Source organism: Pelobates fuscus, chromosome 3 (genome assembly GCF_036172605.1).
Source record: "Pelobates fuscus isolate aPelFus1 chromosome 3, aPelFus1.pri, whole genome shotgun sequence".
In the NCBI taxonomy this organism is placed as follows: Eukaryota; Metazoa; Chordata; class Amphibia; order Anura; family Pelobatidae; genus Pelobates; species Pelobates fuscus.
Genome location: NC_086319.1, coordinates 226,821,445 through 226,844,460, shown reverse-complemented (window position 1 = coordinate 226,844,460; position 23,016 = coordinate 226,821,445). Strand labels below are relative to the sequence as shown.

At 42.2% G+C, this 23,016-nt stretch overlaps 1 protein-coding gene across 1 annotated transcript in view; it reads right to left on the bottom strand.

Annotated features, from left to right (window-relative positions):
- The window catches only part of GNAI1 (G protein subunit alpha i1), a 104,027-nt gene extending 81,584 nt beyond the window's left edge, over positions 1 to 22,443 (bottom strand). The window contains exon 1 of the mRNA XM_063448175.1: positions 21,860 to 22,443. Coding sequence (XP_063304245.1) covers positions 21,860 to 22,250 — 391 coding nt within the window. The 5' untranslated portion in view covers positions 22,251 to 22,443. The remainder of the gene's footprint in view (positions 1 to 21,859) is intronic.
- Positions 22,444 to 23,016: the final 573 nt, after the last annotated feature.

Sequence of the window (23,016 nt, the reverse complement as noted above, 5' to 3'; positions counted from 1 at the left end):
TCTTATTTCCACATCTTATATTAGTGCACTCATCTCAAAATCACAGTTTAACCCTTTTGGTGCTAGAGTGTCTAGGTTAAAGATCCAGCCCATTTCACACAAGCTAAGGGCTGCATCAATGTCCCCTCCTCTCCAATGACGTGTAATGTTCTGAATAGCATAAAATCTTAGCCCTTTTGGGTCTTTGTCATGACATTCTAAAAAATGTAACGAGAGCTATGATTTTTTAAACCTCTTTTAATGTTATATATGTGCTCTCGTACCCTAGTGGCCACACCTCTAGTGGTTTTACCTACATATTGTAGACCACACGGGCACTCGAGCACATATACAACGATCTTGATTTTACACGTCATGAATGATCCCATTCCATACTGTTTCAAACTAGAATGGGAGTTAAAAGTAGTAATTTTCTTTTCTTTATTTCCTAATAATTTACACCCCATACAATCTTTGCAGTAATTAAAACCTTTTAGCAACTCTCTTTTTATACTTATAAAATCTTTCTCCGATTTTTCTAAAAAGCTATTAGTTAAAACTGGTTTCAAATTTTGTGCTCCCCTATATATTATTTTGGGCTTTTCTCCTATAAAAGCAAACAAATGAATGGCGGGAAAACCGTTTGGCGCCAAAAAGGAGATTTGGACAGGATATTTAAAGGATGTCCGGACAGTTGGAAAACACACTTTGAAAAAGACCATCGGGTCGAAACGCGTTAGTGACTTTGTTTTTATGCAATATTATTATTGTTTATTTTATAATACTTTTGATTAAAATAGCTACTTTTAGCATTTCGAAACTTCAGACCTACCAATTATTTCCCCTGCTGATTCCAGGTACCAGTCGAGTCTCGTGCATTGGGAGTGGAGGTGTATTTTCTGAGACATCAGAGCATGCGATTATAGTCAGAGCCTACTATACGTGGCTCTGCAGATTGTGAGTTGGCAATTGACAAACTGTTATTAAGCTTTTCCACCATACAGTATTATGCGATGTGCTGCTGTCTTTGATATCTAGGTGGTGTACATATGAATTGAAGAAACAGTTTGAATAAGTATTTCTTACTTTTATTGTTTTCATTCACTATTTGGAGCGCCCCCTATCTGTTCTTGTTTTTTATTCAACTTGGAGTATTTTGACTATTTTCATGCAACCATGTTAGCACTAATCTATGCCCCAAAAAAAATGGTGATTTTTTTTGGACACACATAGCAATTTAAGAATAAATGTACGGAGAACTTTAAGGGTTACTGCCAAAGAAACATCTGAGTACAGTGATACCCATCATGTATAGGTGTGTCGGGTTCTCTGGTAATCATGCACCCATGTCCTATTTGAGACATTTTTGAAGCCAGCCGTAATTTACCCCCATCAAACCATATATTTCTGAAGAGTAGACACCCTAGAGCAGTGATGGCGAACCTTTTTGAGCCCGAGTACCCAAACTGCAATACATGCCAACTTTTTTTTCCTTAAAGTGCCAACACGGCAATTAAACCCAAATACTGAGGTTTAAGTTTAGAAAAAACAACTCGTACTGTTGTCCGAACTAATAACTTTTGTTTTAAAAGAACACAGAGTTCAATGATACAAAATTTTAAATAATGATATAAATAGATAAAATTAAGCTTATATTTATTAGTATCTCCAACAAATGCAATACATACACACACAGTCTGCTGAATACAGAGACTGATAAATGCACTGTGTTTGGGGGGGGGGTACGGGTACTGCTGGGGGGGTAGGGGTACTGCTTGGGGGGGGTAGGGGTACTGCTGGGGGGGGTAGGGGTACTGCTGGGGGGGGTAGGGGTACTGCTGGGGGGGTAGGGGTAGGGGTACTGCGGGGGGGGTAGGGGTACTGCTGGGGGGGGTTAGGGGTACTGCTGGGGGGGTTAGGGGTACTGCTGGGGGGGGTTAGGGGTACTGCTGGGGGGGGGTTAGGGGTACTGCTGGGGGGGGGTTAGGGGTACTGCTGGGGGGGGTTAGGGGTACTGCTGGGGGGGTTAGGGGTACTGCTGGGGGGGTTAGGGGTACTGCTGGGGGGGTTAGGGGTACTGCTGGGGGGGTTAGGGGTACTGCTGGGGGGGTTAGGGGTACTGCTGGGGGGGTTAGGGGTACTGCTGGGGGGGTTAGGGGTACTGCTGGGGGGGTTAGGGGTACTGCTGTGGGGGGGGTAGGGGTACTGCTGTGGGGGGGTAGGGGTACTGCTGTGGGGGGTAGGGGTACTGCTGTGGGGGGGTAGGGGTACTGCTGTGGGGGGGTAGGGGTACTGCTGTGGGGGGGTAGGGGTACTGCTGTGGGGGGTAGGGGTACTGCTGTGGGGGGGTAGGGGTACTGCTGTGGGGGGGTAGGGGTACTGCTGTGGGGGGGTAGGGGTACTGCTGTGGGGGGGTAGGGGTACTGCTGTGGGGGGGTAGGGGTACTGCTGTGGGGGGGTAGGGGTACTGCTGTGGGGGGTAGGGGTACTGCTGTGGGGGGGTAGGGGTACTGCTGTGGGGGGGTAGGGGTACTGCTGTGGGGGGGTAGGGGTACTGCTGTGGGGGGGGTAGGGGTACTGCTGTGGGGGGGGTAGGGGTACTGCTGTGGGGGGTAGGGGTACTGCTGTGGGGGGGTAGGGGTACTGCTGTGGGGGGGTAGGGGTACTGCTGTGGGGGGTAGGGGTACTTCTGTGGGGGGTAGGGGTACTGCTGTGGGGGGGTAGGGGTACTGCTGTGGGGGGGTAGGGGTACTGTGTGTGGGGGTAAGGGTACTGTGTGTGGGGGTAAGGGTACTGCTGGGGGGGATAGGGGTACTGTGTGTGTGGGGTAGGGGTACTGTGTGTAGGGGGGTAGGGGTACTGCTGGGGGGGTAGGGGTGCTGTGTGTCACAGCCATCCCCGGTGGTCCGGTGGTGGTAAGCACTGCAGGGGGAGGGATCTGTGATGCAGCTCCCCTGTCCTCCCGCGCAATGCTGTGTGGAGCGTTGCCATGGTAACGCTCGGCAACACTCCACACAGCATCGAGCGGGAGGTATGGGGAGCTGCTTCACAGATCCCTCCCCCTGCCTCCCGACACGGAAGCAGAGTAGGCGCCTGCCGTTTCGGGCAGGCAGGTGCATACTCTGCATTGATGGCGAAACCTGTGGCCGCGTGCCCACAGAGAGGGCCCGGCGTGCCACCTGTGGCATGCGTGCCATAGGTTCGCCATCACTGCCCTAGAGTATTTCAAATGGTGCTATTTCAACAGTTGCCATGAACTAACTCTACCACCAGTCTTTTTCAACCTTTTTGGTAGTCTTTTTTTGTGTTATTTTTTGCTCACATTGTACTTTAGGCATGTATTCTTAGTTCCTGTTATGTGTAACTGACAAAGAACACCCCAATATGTGTTTAGCAACATCTTCCGAGTACAACAGTGCCCCCATGTACAGGTTTTATGGGTTTGTGCAAACTTACAGGGGTCAAATGTAGGGCTTTCCCCTTTTCCATGTTTGCACATTGAAATTTGCCAGATTTGTTTGCTGGGCCTTTGAGATCTTATAGCAGCCCAGAAATGAAAATTAACCCCATCATGGCATACCATATGTAAAAGTAGACAACCCAGGATATTCAAAATGGGATATGTCCATTCTTTTGTAGTAGCCACTTAGTCACAAACGCTGGCCAAAGTTAGCGTTCATATTTGTTTTTTGCTTTTTTTTTTTTATTTTTTTTTACACATAAACTGCACTTTTACTGGTAATTCCATCGTTGTGATAAGTTTTACCATTTTAAACACTCATATCTGTTTTCAGCGAAGTTTCCCCGAGTATAACAATACCCCCCCGTGTACAGGTTTTATGGTGTTTTGGAAGGTTACAGGGTCAATATAGGGCTTGCCCAATTGAGTTTGCCAGATTGGTTTGCTGGGTCTGTGTTTCCTTCTGAGACCATATGGTAGCCCAGGAATGTGAAATAACCCTATCATGGCATACCATTTTCAAATGTAGATAACCCAGGGTATTTCAAATTGGGTATTTCCAGTCTTTTGTAGTAGCCACTTAATCACAAATGCTGGCCAAAGTAAGCGTTTTTGTTATTTATAAATGTTTTTGTTTTTCCACAATTTTATATTTTTTATATTTACAGCTGTAAAGATCCTGATGAAAGCCACGGACGTTGGCTGAAACGTCGATCATATTTTAAAGGAATGAAATAAAAGGAACCTTTTTAAAGAAAGAAAGACCGTGAGTGCAAGCCTTTTTCGATATCTATATATCAATTTATGGCATTGGCTAAAGTGCACCAGGCATCACTGCAAATTAAAGTGTGTGTGTGCAATGACACAAAGGGATAACACACATATATATATATATATATATATAAGTCCCCCCTAAGAAGAAGACGAAACGGCGGCGATCAGTAAGTACATGGGAAGGTATAGTAGGGGTTACATGTTTTCTTTATTTAGCAAGTGCCTCCACCCCTCGAGGCACTGCGTACAGGCAGAGCATCGGAAGCCTGCCTGATGGCTTCTGATGCTCTGCCTCACTGCCGGGCTCCACGTGGAGCAACCCGTAAGTGATCGCTCAGGGGAGTGATCACCCTGCGTTCTCTGGGGGCCACAGGCAGTGAGGGGGCTATTGCAGCGATGCCTCATCATTGAGGCATTGCTGCAATACCATTAGAGCTACTGAAAGCGATCATGATCGCTTCCAGTTCTCGAATTACCCGCGGTCCTTAAGGACCGTTTTTTGTCGGACATACCCAATATGTCCTTGGTTGGGAAGGGGTTAAAGTGATATAAAATGTTTTCTTCACAGTAAAGTCTACCCTTTTATTTTCTCCTTAGCACAACTTTGAAATACTATACAGATAACAAGAGGACAGCAATTGCCTGTGGGGGCAGAGTAAAGTCAGCCGCTCATCCCAGACTGATCGCCCACTGGCTAAGCAAAGTATGTACTCAGAATGAAGAAGCTGCTTTGTGAAAACAAGAGTTTTGCCTTTATTTCTGTTTAAAGGGACACTCCAGGCACCCAGACCACTTCTGCCCATTGGAGTGGTCTTGGTGCCAACTCCCACTACCCTTAACCCTGCAAGTGTAATTATTGCAGTTTTCATAAACTGCAATATTTACCTTGAATGGTTAAGTCCTCCTCTAGTGGCTGTCTACTAGACAGCCACTAGAGGACACTTCCGTGTTCATAGAACACGAAAAGTGTGCTATATCGTCGATGGACGTCCACACGCTATGTGACGACCTCTAGGGTCGCTGAAATCCCCATAGGAAAGCATTGAAAGCATTATTCAATACTTTCCTAAGGGGAGGTCTCAATAATGCGCATGCTCAATAGGTCTCCCCCGCCAGATGACGTCAGCTGGGGAGGAGCATGGGCGGATCCTGACCCAGCGCCGAGGGACATCGGAGCTGCATACAGATAAATAACTGAAGGGGTTTTAACCCCTTCAGCAACTTGGGATGGGTGGTGGGAGGGAGAGGGGACCTGCAGTGCCAAGAAAACGGATTGTTTTCCTGGCACTGGAGAGTCCCTTTAACAAAGGAAAGAGCAAATGAACGAACGTTGATTTAGTGCACAGTGTTCCTTTTAGGCTCCCATCTCCAAAGTAATGCAAACATGTAAGCAATGGAACTTGTTAGTCATTTTCATGATTTGTTTTTCCACATCTCAGGTTATCTAAAGCTCAAACACCAGAACGTAACAATAAAGCTTAAAAAGATTGCTGATATTATTCCAAACCAATTATCTGTTCCACAAAGCATGCCATAACATAGTTTGCAATTAAAAGAAGAATATGTACAAAACAAAAAAATCTAAACTAAATCTCAAATGTTTTCTCTCTTATACCAGTCTAGAGCTAGCAGTAGTAATACAGATCTCTGAACACACGAACCCCCATGATACCTACCTACATACACATGTATTACTAGATCTTGAAATTTGCCAACCACAGGTGCTCTCCCTCCCTATCTAAATAACAATCTTAACATGAAATCTACTTACAGCTACCCGGTCATGTTTGATTTTTGGGGGAGTTTTCCTTTCCATATGCCCTTATAATCCCCCAGACCCTCCTCATTCCCAACTTGCAATATATAGTGTAAGTACATATAAACATTTACATATACACCCACAGACACTTTATTTTCTCTTTCTTATGCCAGTTCGCAATGTCTAGCTTCTTTCATGGTGGGGCCCAAGAGCTGGCCGACTGGCCACCTCAGTTGCCCCCCGAGGCGGTCAGCTGCTCACATTGGGGGCAGGCGGCGAGGAAGCACTGGCATCTGAGCTATTCCTGCTCGGCTCACATGCGCCCTTGCACTGATGCCGGGAATTAGAATAAGACGTCACTCTGGCTCCCGGCATCACTATGCAGTGTGCGAGGGAGCTGAGCAGGATGATTGCAGCTCCCTCCATTGACTAAATAATTGATCGACCGCCAGCCCAACTGGACCCCAGGGAAGAATCTACTCCAGCTCTCACAAAGGTAGGGAGACTGAATGGATTTAAATTAAAATATATATAATTTGTGTTTGAGACAATGTGTGTGAGTGTGTCAGTATCATGGAATCAGTCGGTGTGTGTCTGTCTGTCTGTCAGTGTATTTCTGAGAGTGTGTGCCTGTCAGTGAATGTATGTCCCTGTATGAATATCTGAGAGTGTGGGTCAGTCAGTCAAACTGCATGTTGGTCTGAAACAGTAAAAAGTGTGGCCTTAACAGAAAAGGCTGGGCAAATTTAGATTGGTTGAGGGGGTTGCCCGTGTTTTGTCATAGTTAAGTATTGTCAACTTGAATACTTTTCCTAATGTATTTTGTGATAACTAGAACACACAGAGGGGAAAAAAAACAAAAAAAAAAAACTGTATGTATATGTATATAAAATAAAAAGTTTCACACACATTAAGCTATATAGAAGAAGATTTGATAAAGTTTATTTTTGGGGACAGAGCCACTCTAAACAGAAAACTAAATAAAGTCAACAAATTTAATAACCTTACCAAATGATTTAATATTTTTTGGATGAACTTTTAAAAATAATCAGTGTTTGATTTAATGCTTTTAATATGAATATGTGTTATGTATAATATATTTATTATATTTTAATATTTTGAAAAAAAAAAAAATATATTTTGACATTTTACCGAAAAATGTATAATACATTGAAAACCTTATCACAAAATATTGAATCGAGGCTATAAAAAAAAAAAAAAAAAGAGCTAGTCTCATTTCACAAGAAGTTTTTTTTTACCATACAATTCAAAGAAACTATTTTTTTTAAACTACCTGCAAGTAGCTTAGTGTACTTTGTGAACACTGAAAAACCTCTCTATCCAATTATGTATACTCACAAATATTTCCAGTCAGCTAGATTACAGAGATTATTCTATTAATTCCTAAAGGAAGGACCTAGCATTTTAGAACCAGCAATCATAGCAGTACAAGTAAGAGACATTTAGGCAGTTGTTTAACATTTAAATGAAGTCCCACAGGACTAAGAACAGCCTCCTCTCGGAAGCATTTGTTTGGGCATCAGTGACAGTAATAGTATCAACTGTAACTTTTAGTCTTAGACTAGTCACCCATAGTTTCATTAATATAGCATTACTCGCTCTCAGCTGGTCACTGGTACCCAAGCAAATTCTTCCGTATTTGCGAAGATTGCAGGAAAGAAAGCTGGCGCAGTGCCTGGGGGACTCCACTTAAGTGTTACACCACTAGAAAAACGGTTTAATCACTTGAAGGAAGGAATGCACATGTGGACTAAATATAATAATTTAATTAATGTCCTTTAGCAGTCTTTAAATTTTGACCCATAGAGATATAGATTTATGATGTAGAATCCTTTTGGTGAAGAATTGTGTCTGGCCACTACACGAGAACACTGAAGCGTACCTAGAGGTCCCGAATACGAAGACTTAGAATGACTTAGCCACTAACCCAGCATTCTACCACCAAAACATGAATATCAGACTAAAGATCCAAAGCTACTAGGCAAATGACGTGGATCCGAGCAACCAACAGACTCGGGAGACCTATGGGGACAAAGAAAAAACACCAGGCCACCCCCCCCCCCCCCTACTCCCACACTGAACCAGCATAAGTCTGCCACCCCACTAGTTAACGCCCTTCTCCCCCCCCCACAGTTTTGGTTGACCAACACCCCCCCACCCCCCCAAGGCAACATCTCAAGACAACATACAACGAAGTGGCCCTGGCATGGTCACAGCAGATCACACATCGACACCTACCACAACATCGCGCAGGCTGGACACACCCTGGAGTCAAGCACCTACGAAGGAAACCACGCAAGGGAAAACAGAGACGGATGGGGATGAGGGACTGAAACAGGTTGGGATGGACTAGACTACACTAGACTAGAACGACACAGGTTAGATAGAACACATAGACAGCGAAGCCCAAAGAGTTTTAACAAGGCAGGGAACGCACATCCCAAGACTCCCTAGATGGGGAGCCAAGTAGACAGGGCATAGTCAATGTAAGAAAAAGGAAACATGATGTATGATAATGTTGCCAAATATTGCTCTAACTTTTTCCACCCCCTTCTCTATTCTGTATGCCATAACCATATGATAAACAATAAAGATTGTCAAATTGAAAAAAATAAGTTTTAACGCGCCATTTCTCACAGCTCCGAGTGCCAAACTTTAACTTAACAAATGCTGACGGCATCTCACCACTCACGACCAACCAAAGACCGGATCTAATGACAGGACACCGTCCTGAGGAGGCCGATGCCTTTCTTTCTCGCACCGGGCAAGAAATACCGCAGCCGAGGCTTTAAGGCCTACCGCACGGACGGCTTGGCTCACACAACCGCCGGAGACCACACACCGTGGGGCGATTTAGGCCCGACAGACCTGCTGTCCACTTACCAGATAGCTGGAGACATGGGACGAAAGTCCAAAAAACCTCCTGTGACTACCGCAAGGATGCAGTGCAACAAGGGTAGATGCTGCTGGCCCCGACACTGGCACCAATACCTGACTCACGGGAGAACTCACCCACACGTGAACAGTCACCCCCGCAGTCCGGAATTTGCCCCGGAGCCCTACTCAGACAACACGAGGGACTCCCAGCATAACGGGGTCAATGACTTCTGCAGTGAAACAGGACATACAAGTAATGCTTACCGGCCTCCAATTCAACCTCAAGAAAATGTGGGAAGCTGACCTAGCAATACTTACCACTGAGGTACAAGCCGCCACAGCGCGCACTCAAGCCACCGAAGATGTGCTTGATCTACAACAAGGCGACAAGGTACAACAGCTACAAACGGCCCAAACCGAAACAAGCAGACAAGTGAACATCTTGGATGACAGGAGTCGGAGGAAAAACCATCCCCCTAGAAGAACTACCGCACTTCATAAGACAGCTGGTGGCATCCCTTCTACTAGCAAAACAAGATAAGTACTTCACCTTTGATGGGGTATTTAGAATAGCCAAGTCCCATCAAGATCCAGCCACAGCATCACAAGACGTCATACTCAGATGCCAAGCAGTAGCCGACAAGTTGGGACTAATAGCGGGGAAGTCTCCCTACGATTTTGAAGACTGTCACATAATCTTTTTTCCAGGACTTAAGCAGAGCCACCTTGATGTGGCGCAAAACCATGCAACCCCTCACAAGGACACTACAAGCGGAAGGACTGACCTACCGATGGGTGACTCCAAACACCCTATGGGTAACAAAAGAGGGAAAACGTACAAAGCCACAGCACCAGCACCGTCAGACGCACCTGCCCTACTGGCAGCACTGGGCCTACACACAAAATGCACCCCAGTACAGGGACTATCCCGCTCTCACGCCCGGTCTGTCACTGACATACCTTTGCTTGAACCCATAAGAAACAAGGGACCTACAAGCTGAGATGACCCTAATACCCTTCCAGCTACAGTTGCACTGTATTTTTCTTTATATGTTCTTATCTAGTTTTATGTGCTCCCTTTGTTTACCTTTTAATGTTAATGCATTGCAATGTACGTTACCTGCTGGTACACTACACCCAAATACTCGCGCAGAGAGGTGACAGCACGTCATCCGCCATAGATCCCTGACACATTTATCAGACACACAAAGCACTCCATGGGGGGAAGAGGGAAATATCCACTATCCCCTCTCCCACCCCCACCTCCCCAACTCCCCAGTTTAATGGGGTAGAAGATGCAGGGGCGCGAAGGGGTTAACATCCGAACATAGATCACTAGACACGTCTTTAGCAACAACCGCTAAACCCCACACCATTATAGCCCTCGAGACACGGTCCACCTAAAAGCTCCCTGTACAAATAACCGCCATAGACGACACTCAGGGCGCCACCAAGGAGCAATACCTCCATGACTAGGAAAGGCTCTACTATTAGTTAACCAACCCCTACTACAAATAGCACGACCAACCTACAGCCACTATTCCAAACTTCTCAACTAGGCCCTACCATGACTCTCCGAATCTCCTGATTTGCATGCGTAACTTACACTCACAGACCAACACCTACTCAACACCACCATAACCACACCAGGCCATGAGAGCATTACCTAACGGACACCACAGGCAAGCAAGGCCATTACACCACGCCTAGCGTGGAGGTTTCTAGTCAAATAAAAGGGTCACCTCGATACAACCAAACAGACCACTTTATTTGAAAAACTGCACACTAATTGACTGCCATTTGTAAATGAGCCAAAACGTGCTTACAAAGATGTTGCCTAGAAAATGTGTATTGTAACATGCAAATTGCACCAAAAATAAAGAATTATAAAAAAAAGTTTTAAAACAATGGTTTTATTTTAAGCTCTGAGACGGTTTTAACTGTTTTGTTACACAGGTATGTAATCAACTATTCAATTATACATGAAGTGCCTATTCTATCATGTTACAATGTAAGGGTTTGGTATTTAGTTATTGAATCTGCCTTCTTATCATTGGTTCACAACTGAATATTCAATATATATAAAAAATATATTAAACAACCACAAGGATCAATATATATATATACCCCTTGCACCCCGACCGGGTACCTCCGTCAATCGCGACTTCTTAGTACTGGCGAGTACCATTAACACTGCACTGGAACACCATAACCACCGTACACCCTACCAACCGCCGCAGCTTGGTTGATTGGGGTCTCAACGTATTGTATTAAACCTATTAAATGGTTTTCATTTTTGCAATATATGTGGCTATATATGTGGCTTGCGGAGCTTATAGCTTGATCCACTGGCATACCGCCTATCCTAGTCCAGAGAGCGTAGCAGGAACAGCTCTTAGAAGAGCTAGTTATTATACTCAGGGGAGTATTGTGATATAGCAATCCCGAGAGTGTATGTAGCTACTAGCTATCCAATCCCCCAAACATGAGCCAATACTTCATGAAGGGGTAAAGCATTCTGTTTAATGGCAGCCACCACTGGCCTTGTATGCAAGTCCCCATGCAAGGACCTTGTGGGGAACTGCAGCACCAAGTCACATACCAATAACAACAATGGTTAAAAGAAGAAAAACTACCACAACAAGAGGACATAGTCTTAAATTAGAGGGACAAAGGTTTAAAAATAATATCAGGAAGTATTACTTTACTGAGAGGGTAGTGGGTGCATGGAATAGCCTCCCAGCTGAAGTGGTAGAGGTTAACACAGTAAAAGGAGTTTAAGCATGCGTGGGATAGGCATAAGGCTATCCTAACTATAAGATAATGCCAGGGACTAATGAAAGTATTTAGAAAACTGGGCAGACTAGATGGGCCGAATGGTTCTTATCTGCCGTCACATTCTATTTTTCTATGAAACTCCCATATACAAACACACAATCCCTCCCCCTCTGCCTTGGAGATAATTGAATCAGGAACTGTACTAATAAATAAATGAGATGCTCTTAAGTTTTCACAGTGTACAACCATGTATAGATAGACACAACTGTGTCAAGAAGCAAAACAAATGCCATAAGTAAAATTACAGTAGAAGCATAAAGTCAATATACTCGGACACTATGTGTTAACTTATAAAATACTAAACTATTACTAGGGACAAGAGGACTCTTGCTAAACTCATAAGCCTGTCATTAGGCATATTCTGGTTAGGCTGTTTCTACCTATCAGGAATGCTTTTGTCCAACCTTGTAGTATACTGATTGAACAAAGAACAACGCTGCACTCACAGGTCTTCAACAAATGAACTTTAGAAATCCATAATTGCTGTGTATATACAAAATCGACGTTTCCACCCAATTTGGGTCTTTTTCAAGGATCTTGAGTGCAATATATATATATTCCAGCACACTCACTCATTCACTAAACAGCATTTTCAAGTCTCACAAAATGTATTAGCTTTATTTAAAAACACTTCACCTAGACAAAAAATAATGGAGTTTTAGTTACAGTATATGATCATGCATTGCATAAGCCTGCCACAACTTCCATGTAGCCCGATTTTGGCAGGTCCTACTCTAGCAACCTGATGCCTGCTCTTATAAAGATTAATCCACTTACCGGTACTTGAGAAATACTTCCTACTCGGACTCTCTTAAATAGGACTCGGCAGCACCCTTAAACACACACACACTTTTATTGCTTTAAATATAATTAGCTATTTTCAAGTATATATTTGTAAAATAGCAAAAACATCTAGCTCGGGGGTAGGCAACCTACGGCACTAGTGCCATGCACGGCACTCAAGGTGTCTTTCCACGGCACTCAAGGCTGCTAGAGCCAAACAGGCTCTGGCCTATCAGGAGTCTCAGTGAAACTTCAGATATCTGCTAATACAAAGAGGTAGTGAAGGACAATCCTCAATTTATGCATTGCAGAACGTAGAGGAAGTGATCTCAGATCAGTTCCTCCCAGCACTTGTGAATGGGAATCCACACTGTAGTCAAGCATCCTGCAGCTGCTGTTGCAGCTCCTGTCCTTGACCTGTACCTGGCCAGCCTGGTCCCCACTGGAACCCAGGGAAGCCACCCACACTGCTAGATATACACAGACCTGCAGAATAAGCCTCCCCTCATACAAATAATACGAACAGCCTACACACAAACATAGACACAATCCCCACAAACGCAACACCACTAACAACCCACATACATGCACACAATTCCACATGCAGCCTCTCACATGCAATACCCCAAACAGCCCCCACACACTACCAAACACACAATGTGACATATCCATCCACACACAAAGCAATTACAGTAAAAATAACACAAGCAGAATACAGCAGCATACACACCTCAATTTAAAAAAATAGGACCGGCACGCTACGGGACATCACAATCCCATATCGGCACAGTGCTGCTAAAAGGTTGCCTACCCCTGATCTAGCTTATATTTTGTGGTTAAAATGCCTCTAAACAATTATTATATATAATTTAGCGGATGTTTAAAAGTCTATACATTCTCAGTGTTCACAAGAAAGTCTCATATCCTTCAATGTATCCTTATTTAGATAAGAACCTAATGTACCTGTCTGCATCCTAGCACAATTTATTAGTAGTGTTGGTTACAGATGCTAACAGTATCACTAAGCAAACAAAATCAAGCTATAACAGGAATTAATAAGCAAGCAGTTAGTCTTGCAGAGAAACATCAAACACTGGTAGTACAGAACAAACCTCTAGGACAGAAATCGGTACCTTTGGAAAAATATAGACATACAGAAAGACAAAATAATAAACACTTCCAGAGGACTGCAGCAAACGTGATTAACCATTAAGAAAGCTATAAAATGTAGGTTTCCTGTATAGGTAACTATGTGGCAATAGGGACAAGCTACTGTGTTACTGTGAGAAGTATTAGGCACACAGGCTCTTTCTAATGTGTGCAACACCAAACTCTGTGTGCATAACAAAGGATAGTGTGTCTAGGACATTGCAACCTAATGCCAGAAAAGTGTCAGATACTGAGGAGTGACAGCAGAGTTCACAAAGTGGAAATTCTAATCAGGCTCACACAGAAGCTAAACAGTAAAAAGCCAGACAACACAATAAATATAGGAGAGGCAATGTTATAGGGAAACAGGTAGCTGTAGCTGACATTTTAAAAGAGGAAGTAAAAAGAAAGTCAGGTACAAGATATGCATTATTTGCTGCAGTTTCTCAGTTGACAAGAAATAGCAGTTTCTATATGTTTGTCGAGTCGTTTTATTCAAGTTTTTTTTTTTTTTTACAAATGAGGTTTGCTGCAGGTGTGACTAACAGGTTCCCTTGTGGATAAATAGATGAGGAGAGAGTAACATTACAGGGGAAAATTGCACAAATACTTGACTAAATTAAGTTCTAGACATGTCAGATTTGTTGAACGAATCATTACGTAAGAATAGAAAGTGTTTGAGTATGTTAAGGAGGTATTTCAGAGAGTTATCCAATTAATTCTGAAAAGGAACTGTTATTATTAAGCAAGGCCCATGCCACAGACCCAGTCAAGGAATCTGTTTTGACAAGATTAACAAACCCTTAAGTAGGATGGAAGAGAATTGTGTTTTGCTTTGTCCTATTTAACACATACAATTTTGTCAAGAATAAGAAAAAAAATATTTAAGGGAAAACCTATGTCCAAAGAGTTATGGTGAAAAGGCCCATTAATTAAATGGGGTTAATGGGAAGATAACATTCCACATTACCAAGGTGGTTGGAGAAAGTGGGCAATTAAAATAAGCAAACAAATATATATATATTGTTTTAAATATATATATACACACACAAGCTGTGAAAAGGCATTTATTTCATGTAATATGCATATGTTGTACAGTAAAGTATTGGAGAATTCACACACACTCATTCATTCATAAAATATGCAATGTTGGCTTAAAAGCCAAGTGCCAATCAGCCATTGATATGGGAATCCATGAAAATGCAGCCTGGTATCTAAAAATGACAACCGAAGTACTAATTCCTAGATAGATCGATCCAAAATACCAGAGTATTGCAGTATGCAGCAAAAGGTGAAGGTTCTGGAGTGGCCATTACAGTTGCCTGATCTTAATATCATCGAGCCACTATGGGGAGATCTCAAACGTGCTGTTCATGCAAGGCGACCAAAGACTTTGCATGACCTGGAGGCGTTTTGCCAAGACGAATAGGCAGCTATACCACCTGCAAGAATTAGGGGAGTCATAGACAACTATTACAAAATACTGCACGCTGTCATTGATGCTTAGTGGTGTACTAGCAAAACAATTAACAGATTTATTTAACCAATCATTGTTAACAGGAGTAGTCCCAGAAGATTGGAAGTTAGCGAATGTTGTGCCCATTCACAAGAAAGGTAATAGGGAGGAGTCGGGCAACAATAGACCAGTAAAGCCTTACTTCAGTAGTGGGGAAAGTGATGGAAACCATGTTAAAGGATAGGATTGTTGAACATCTAAAATCACATGGATTTCAAGATCAGAGACAACATGGGTTTACTTCAGGGAGATCATGCCAAACTAATCTTATTCATTTTTTTGATTGGGTAACTAAAATTATAGATCAGGGTGGTGCAGTAGACATTGCTTACCTAGATTTCAGTAAGGCTTTTGACACTGTTGCACATAGAAGGCTTATCAATAAACTGCAATCTTTAAGTTTGGATTCCAATATTGTTGAATGGGTAAGGCAGTGGCTGAGTGACAGGCAACTGAGGGTTGTAGTCAATGAAGTATATTCGAAGCATGGGCTTGTCACCTAGTGGGGTACCTCAGGGATCTGCACTTGGACTCATTCTCTTTAATATTTGTATTAGTAAAATTGCAGAAGGTCTTGATGGTAAGGTATGTCTTTTTGCTGATGATACTAAGATATGTAACACGGTTGATGTGGCAAATGATTTAGGAAAACTAGAAAAATGGTCAGAGTTGTGGCAACTGACATTTAACATGGATAAGTGCCAGATAATGCATCTTGGACGTAAAAATCCAAGGGCAGAGTACAGAATATTTGATAGAGTACTAACCTCAACATCTGAGGAAAGGGATTTAGGGGTGATTATTTCTGAAGCTTTAAAGGTAGGCAGACAATGTAATAGAGCAGCAGGAAATGCCAGCAGAATGCTTGGTTGTATAGGGAGAGGTATTAGCAGTAGAAAGAAAGAAGTACTCATGCCATTGTACAGAACACTGGTGAGACCTCACTTGGAGTACTGTACACAGTACTGGAGACCCTATCTTCAGAAGGATATTGATACCTTAGAGAGAGTTCAAAGAAGGGCTACTAAACTGGTTCATGGATTGCAGGATAAAACTTACCAGGAAAGGTTAAAGGATCTTAACATGTATAGCTTGGAGGAAAGACGAGACAGGGGGGATATGATAGAAACATTTAAATACATAAAGGAAATCAACACAGTAAAGGAGGAGATTATATTTAAAATAAGACAAACTACCACAACAAGAGGACAGTCTTAAATTAGAGGGACAAAGGTTTAAAAATAATATCAGGAAGTATTACTTTACTGAGAGGGTAGTGGATGCATGGAATAGCCTTCCAGCTGAAGTGGTAGAGGTTAACACAGTAAAGGAGTTTAAGCATGCGTGGGATAGGCATAAGGCTATCCTAACTATAAGATAAAGCCAGGGACTAATGAAAGTATTTAGAAAACTGGGCAGACTAGATGGGCCGAATGGTTCTTATCTGCCGTCACATTCTATGTTTCTATGTTTCTAAAGGGGGCAATACACAGTATTAAGAACTAAGGGTATGCAGACTTTTGAAAAGCGGTCATTTCATTTTTTTTCTTTGTTGCCATGTTTTGTTTTTATGATTGTGCCATTCTGTTATATTCTACAGTTGAATAGGAATCCCATAAGAAATAAAAGAAATGTGTTTTGCCTGCTCACTTGTGTTTTCTTTTAAAATGGTACATATATTACCAATTATCCCAGCGAGGGTAAGCAAACTTTTGAGCACAACTGTCTGTGTATATATACTATCTATTCATATATACTGTAGGTCAATGTTTATTATAAAATATAAAAGTAACCACAACACAGGAAACATTCATCCATTTCCGGTCATGTTAAACCTACGTAAAAAAAAACCAAATATTCTAAGAATGATCATAATTTGAATCACTTGAGGATTACTATTATTATCCAAAATATACGTTATGGCTAGTCTCAAATCCATTTTTACAGCAAAGTCAAAACATTTCTTAAAGTGACAGTAATAAATCTAACTTAACATTTTAATATTGCATTTGTTACACAACACTATTAAATGAGTCTTTCGAGCTTGAGTCATCAAACCTTTAGAAAAAACCTGCTGATCAAAGTGTGTATCCAAGTGACCAGCATTACAGAGCTTGTTAAACTGATTACCTAAAGCAGATAATACACCAGGCTTAGAAATCTCTTCTCTGTTTAAACACACTCGCCTTACATTAACAGGTTTATCTCAACAGCAATGTTGTGGTAAACCGTTCATAAAAAGCCCAAACGTCTCATGGATAACTTCATATATCATGGACTTTGATTGAAGTATAGGGGAAGGTTATAAAATAAAAAAAGAACCTTTTAAATTTGAGGTCTGTCAATCTAATGTGTAATGGTCTAACAAAGTGGCAGATAACATGTTCATCACATGCAGATGTCCTGGCATTGTAAAGAGTCAACCCATTTTTGAACGTTTTGACTTCTTACTCTGGGACTGCCAAGTGTCGCTCTACACCTCTACTACTGATGTCAGAGAGACAGAGATTTCTAAGCAGGAAGTTGTGTCAGCTCTACCCTGTAACCCATCCAGTGGGGAGGTGACAGGGCTCCTGGTACCATAACCACAATATTAAGCAGTAGTGGTTATGATGCTTGAAGTGTTCTTTGAACACCTTTGCAAGACAAGATACATTTGCTTATTTGCACAAAAAGGTGCTCGCTAAGGGAAGTTAATTTATTTATTTATCGCACACACGCATGAGCCATGTAAAGAAATTAAATAAGTTACTTTCATTTCCACATAAAGTTTTATCCACCAGTAGTGCAAAATATATTGCCATAATACTTAACAGACTCCTAGAAGAAGAATTTATATGCGTACTGTCTCCCATTTTCAGCTTTCAGTAATTGAACCCAACAGCCACCAAACAAAATAATGCATGGAAGACTAAAAATCTTTTTCAAACATAACAAGAAAACTACTGGGAATACCGAATACAGATCATATACATGATTGATGTCCAATCTCTTCTACTTCATCTGCTGTTGGTAGACTGTCTCAAAGAGAGCTGCAGACAATTGTCCAGTTCAGCATCATAGGAACCGTTTCCCACAGCTGCTAGTAATACAAATCTGTATTCCTTACACTATCGTTCCCTCGTGCCCCCCACCTCCTGCACCCCGGGCATTGTAAGGGTTAAAAAGTTCTTAACCAAATCCAACTAAGTGGGAGAGGAATAGTGCTTTAAGACCACTTTCTGGGTGACTATAGTGTCCCTTTATGGATTAGTTATTACTAGTTAATTTACCTCAGAAAAAGGGAGGATAAGGCCCAGGAAGGGGATCTAATCAATACAGATATAAAAAAAATATATGAAATGATGTATATAAAACAAATATATAGGGTCTATAGGTCGCTTTTCTGACAATTCGTATGATGATAAGTATAGAGCACCTAATGTCATACATACCAAATTTACAATTCAAAAGTTAGATAACCTTCTAGCAACAATCTGCGTCATTTAATATCTGAAGAGATTTTACACCCTACTCTCTGAGAAACAGAAAACTTGACTATACATTGCTTTGATAATGTAAGGACTTTACACAACAGGAAAATGTTGCACGTACAATATATGACCAAAAGGCCACGTGCTGCTTTAAGCAAACAGGAGAATTGCAAAAAGAAGAAATTGTAAACCTTACTATGTTTGTAGTGCAGAGATAAAAAATAAACAGCCCTGATTTCACGCAGAGGAAATGCTCAACTACCGGTAATTATTTTCCCTCTGCATTGTCAGAGCTTCCAATATCTGCTACAACAGAAAAACTGAGTGAACGAACCTATGCTAGAATACACTAGCCTTCTGTGAATCTGCCATCGAGTTAAAATAATTGTCTTCATATTACTGTAAAAAATCAGTAATACTAACAAGCAAAAGAAATACCCCCCAAAATTCATACTATGCACAAAGATAAATACTGCTATGAAAAACCATGTTATTTCCAAAGGATAAAGATGTGGAACTGCACTCAATCCCCTAAATGGTATGAGTCTGGGTGCAACCAGACCGGTCTCAGTACCAGGAAACCAATTACTTAGTGAAACAAATGTAGAAAGGTCCAGGCACTCCAGAATTCAAGAAAAGGCAATGTATTAATCAACAGCCAAATCGAAACATTTCAACCTATATGGTCTTTGTCAAGCTTAACAAAGACCATATAGGGCGAAACGTTGCGATTTGACTGTGGGTTAATAAATTAACTTTTCTTGAATTCTGGAGTGCCTGGATCTTTCTATATTTGAAAAACCGAGTTAGACATACAAGAGACTGGGAATTATAATTATTATAATTATTGGAATTTATATAGCTCCAACTTATTGTGCAGTGCTTTGCAATATTATAAAAGGGAGAAATATAACAAATGAGACAATTACAAAATATTACAAGATCAATAGGTTGATGAGGACCTTGCTTAAAACAAGCTTACAATATAGAGGAGGTGGTGTATAAACACACAACAGGAAGGCATCAAGGAAGATAGCAACTAAACTGAGGTGGCATCAGGTATATTAAATGGTACTAATGGTAACTACCAAGAGAATCAGGAAAGGTAATTTCTGTCACTATACTAGATGACCATTTCATCTTTGAATCTTGTGGACAGGAAACATAATTTCATTTTGAAAAATGTTGCAGACCCAACTTAAAATATTGTACATAGGTCAACTTTATAAAAAAAAAAAAATAATAATAATAATAATAATTAAATCAAATCCAGATATTATTACAATATTTAGATCATCTTTCTAAAGCTTTTTTTTTTTTAATGGGAAAAAAGATTTAAGTCAAGGTAAAGTCATCCTCAAAAGGAGTAAAAATGGAACATTGCTATAATTGTAACAATTTAAGGTTGCGGTTTGTGGGGGGTTGTGTGTTGTTGGTTTTTTTTTTATATACTACAGGAAGCTACACAGCTATAGTAAGAAGAATGAAATATGAAAAAAGAAGCAGTTGTAAAATGTTTTGTATGCACAATGATCAGGTTTCATTTGAATTGCTCAAACTCATCGGCAAAGTTCCACCAGACTGTTGCAAGTATGGAACTATGGCAAACATACACTGAAAAATGTGCTGATGTTTAATAAGTACATTACTAACATATTCCCTTGAATGCTATCACGGTTATTAATAGAACTCTAGTATTCTGCAGCTCTATCTTTGTCTTGTCCAGAAGCCTTAGAAAAAGATTAAGCTGACAAAGAAAAAGAAAAAAAAAAAAGACTTGAAATTTGCAATTCTTAAGTTGCAGGATCCTGTTATAAAGATATGCTCAAAGGTCATGACACTTAGATCCTCTAGACTTTGTAAAATGTCATACAAGATGGTATTAAAAAATGAAAACTGAAATCTTTATATTGCCTTTGTTGTGGCATGAATGAATGAAATGTCAACCTAAAACAAGTGACCTTGCTAACTCATACACAACTGAACTGTGAGAAAAAGGTTTTCAGTTATTTTCTTTTTATATCCTATCAACAATTGTTACTTATGCTTGATTACAAATTACAGTAAGTGCTAATGTGAACACACTGCAATATATTCTTCAGTTTACAAACTGTCCATGTCAGCTGAATTATAGAAACCTTTCATGTGGTTCAGCATTTTTGTACACCCATGGAATTTATTGCTCTTGTACCAAAACCAGTCAGTAGGTTCTCATCAAAACATACTTTCACATCCTAATGACAACAAGCATGCCTCTACTTAGGACCACAAAGGTGACATGCTGTGATGTACTTAAGAGGACATATGGCAATAAGTGCCACCAAGGAAGCTGGACTAAAGTTACAATGTCAATCCAAATCCTTCCTTTCACATAAACAATTGCAATACAGAATAGCTTTTAATGTTATTAACACACCACACCCTGTGAGAGCCAAAAAGCAATCCGGCCTTCCAGGCATCCAAGTGGTTATATTCTTCATTTTAAAAAAAGTGATGGTGGATGATTGGACGAGCACTCGATGTTCCCATTTCACCATATCATTTACACACCCCTTTCACCCTAAATCACAGGACCTTGCTGGCATTGCCTGGGTTTTAAAAGGTTGCAGGCCTCTCTGCAAACAATGGGTTTTGGTACAAGACAGATCAATGATGCATTCAACTTGTAATACACATGGCTGAGCTGGGACCATGGAGCTTGTGACAGGGACACCTTCTATAATAAGGAATAATGCCATGGAGAGGGCATGGCTGTTACAGGGTAGTGAGTGATGGCTAACGATGGCTAACAATGCTGTTCCTCCTATAATTTTCTGGATTACACAGATCATGATGCTCAGCCAGGTTTATGCTGTCATGGTCCATGTAATTTAGGGTGCCAAGAATTGCCATCACTGCCATAGTGTGCCAGTTAGTGATGGACACAGCAGTATTGGTGTTACCCCTTCCCCTCCATGCACACTGACAGCACATCATACCCAGCATTATTAGTGTTACCCCCAGGACCCCCTTCCTCCATGCACACTGACACTAAAAATGCTGGGTATAATGTGCTGTTACCCCCAGGACCCCCTCCCTCCATGCACACTGACACTAATAATGCTGGGTATAATATGCTGTTACCCCCAGAAACCCCTCCCTCCATGCACACTGACAGCACATCATACCCATCATTATTAGTGTTACCCCCTCCCTCCCCTCCATGCACACTGACAGACAGCACATCTTACCCAGTAGTAGCAGTTTGACCTCCCTGGCAGCTTTCTCCCCATCTTCCCGCAGGTTCCTGTCGATCATTTTACTCCTCTCCACCGCCGCCTTGTCCTCGGCGCTCAGCGTACATCCCATGGTGTCCGCTCTGCCAGAGACACACCGAGCACACTGTGAGCACGCCGGCCGGGTGGCACTGTCAGGCTGGGTAGGCTGCCGGGGGCGGTGTGTGTGCGGTCCCCGGGGAGGCGGTGTGCTCGCTGACTGATAATGATAATAATGATGATGATGATGAGGCGGCCAGACGCTCTCTCTCCCCAGGCTCCGGCTCCCACAGCTGCTGTTCCTCCCTGAGCGCTGCTCGCTCTCTCTCTCTCCGCTCTGCCGGTGACGACAGACAGCACTGCGCATGCGTCAGACCTCTGGCTACACCCCGGGGGCATCGGCCGCCACCAGCTGCAGCACCCGGAAGCTCCCAGCGAGAAGCTCACTGTCACACACTCAGTGCTCGCTCTGGACGACAGCAGCGGTAGCACTGGCACGGTGACCCTCTGGCGCCCGAAATGCTTTCCGGTAGCGATACCAGGGATCGTTCTCGAGATCAGAGAGAAAGTGTTACGTCATGGGGAGGCGGTTCGAGGCGTTACGTCACCCAGCCGTGTGTATATAAAGCGAGGGCTGCGAGCGAACTGTGCGTTATTTGAATATCAACGGCTGTGCTTGATGTCGCCATGGTAACCGTCCCCGTGTCCGCCTGTGTGCAGGGAGTGGGGGGGCGGCTGTGTGGCCGTGATCATATGGTTATGCTCTGCCGAACGGGTTGCTGGGATATTAAACTTTGATTAACCCCTCAATTAGTTATTTTTCAAGTTCAGCTATTTTATCCTAAAGTTAGCAATTTTTGTGAATCAGAAATTCAAACGATAACTTTGAGTTTTACACCAAAATTAACTGAGAACAGTTGTGATTTGCACAGTTATTCACTAACCAACCACCTTGAGCAAATTAAAAGGACACTGCATTCACCAGAATTACTAAAAACATAATGTAGTGGTTCTGGCGTTTGTAGCCTGTCCCTGCAGTGTTGGCACTTTAATCACCGCTGTTTACATTACTGTCTAGTAACACCTATAGGTGCAGTCACTCAGACGGCCTCTAGAGATGCTTCCTGTATTAG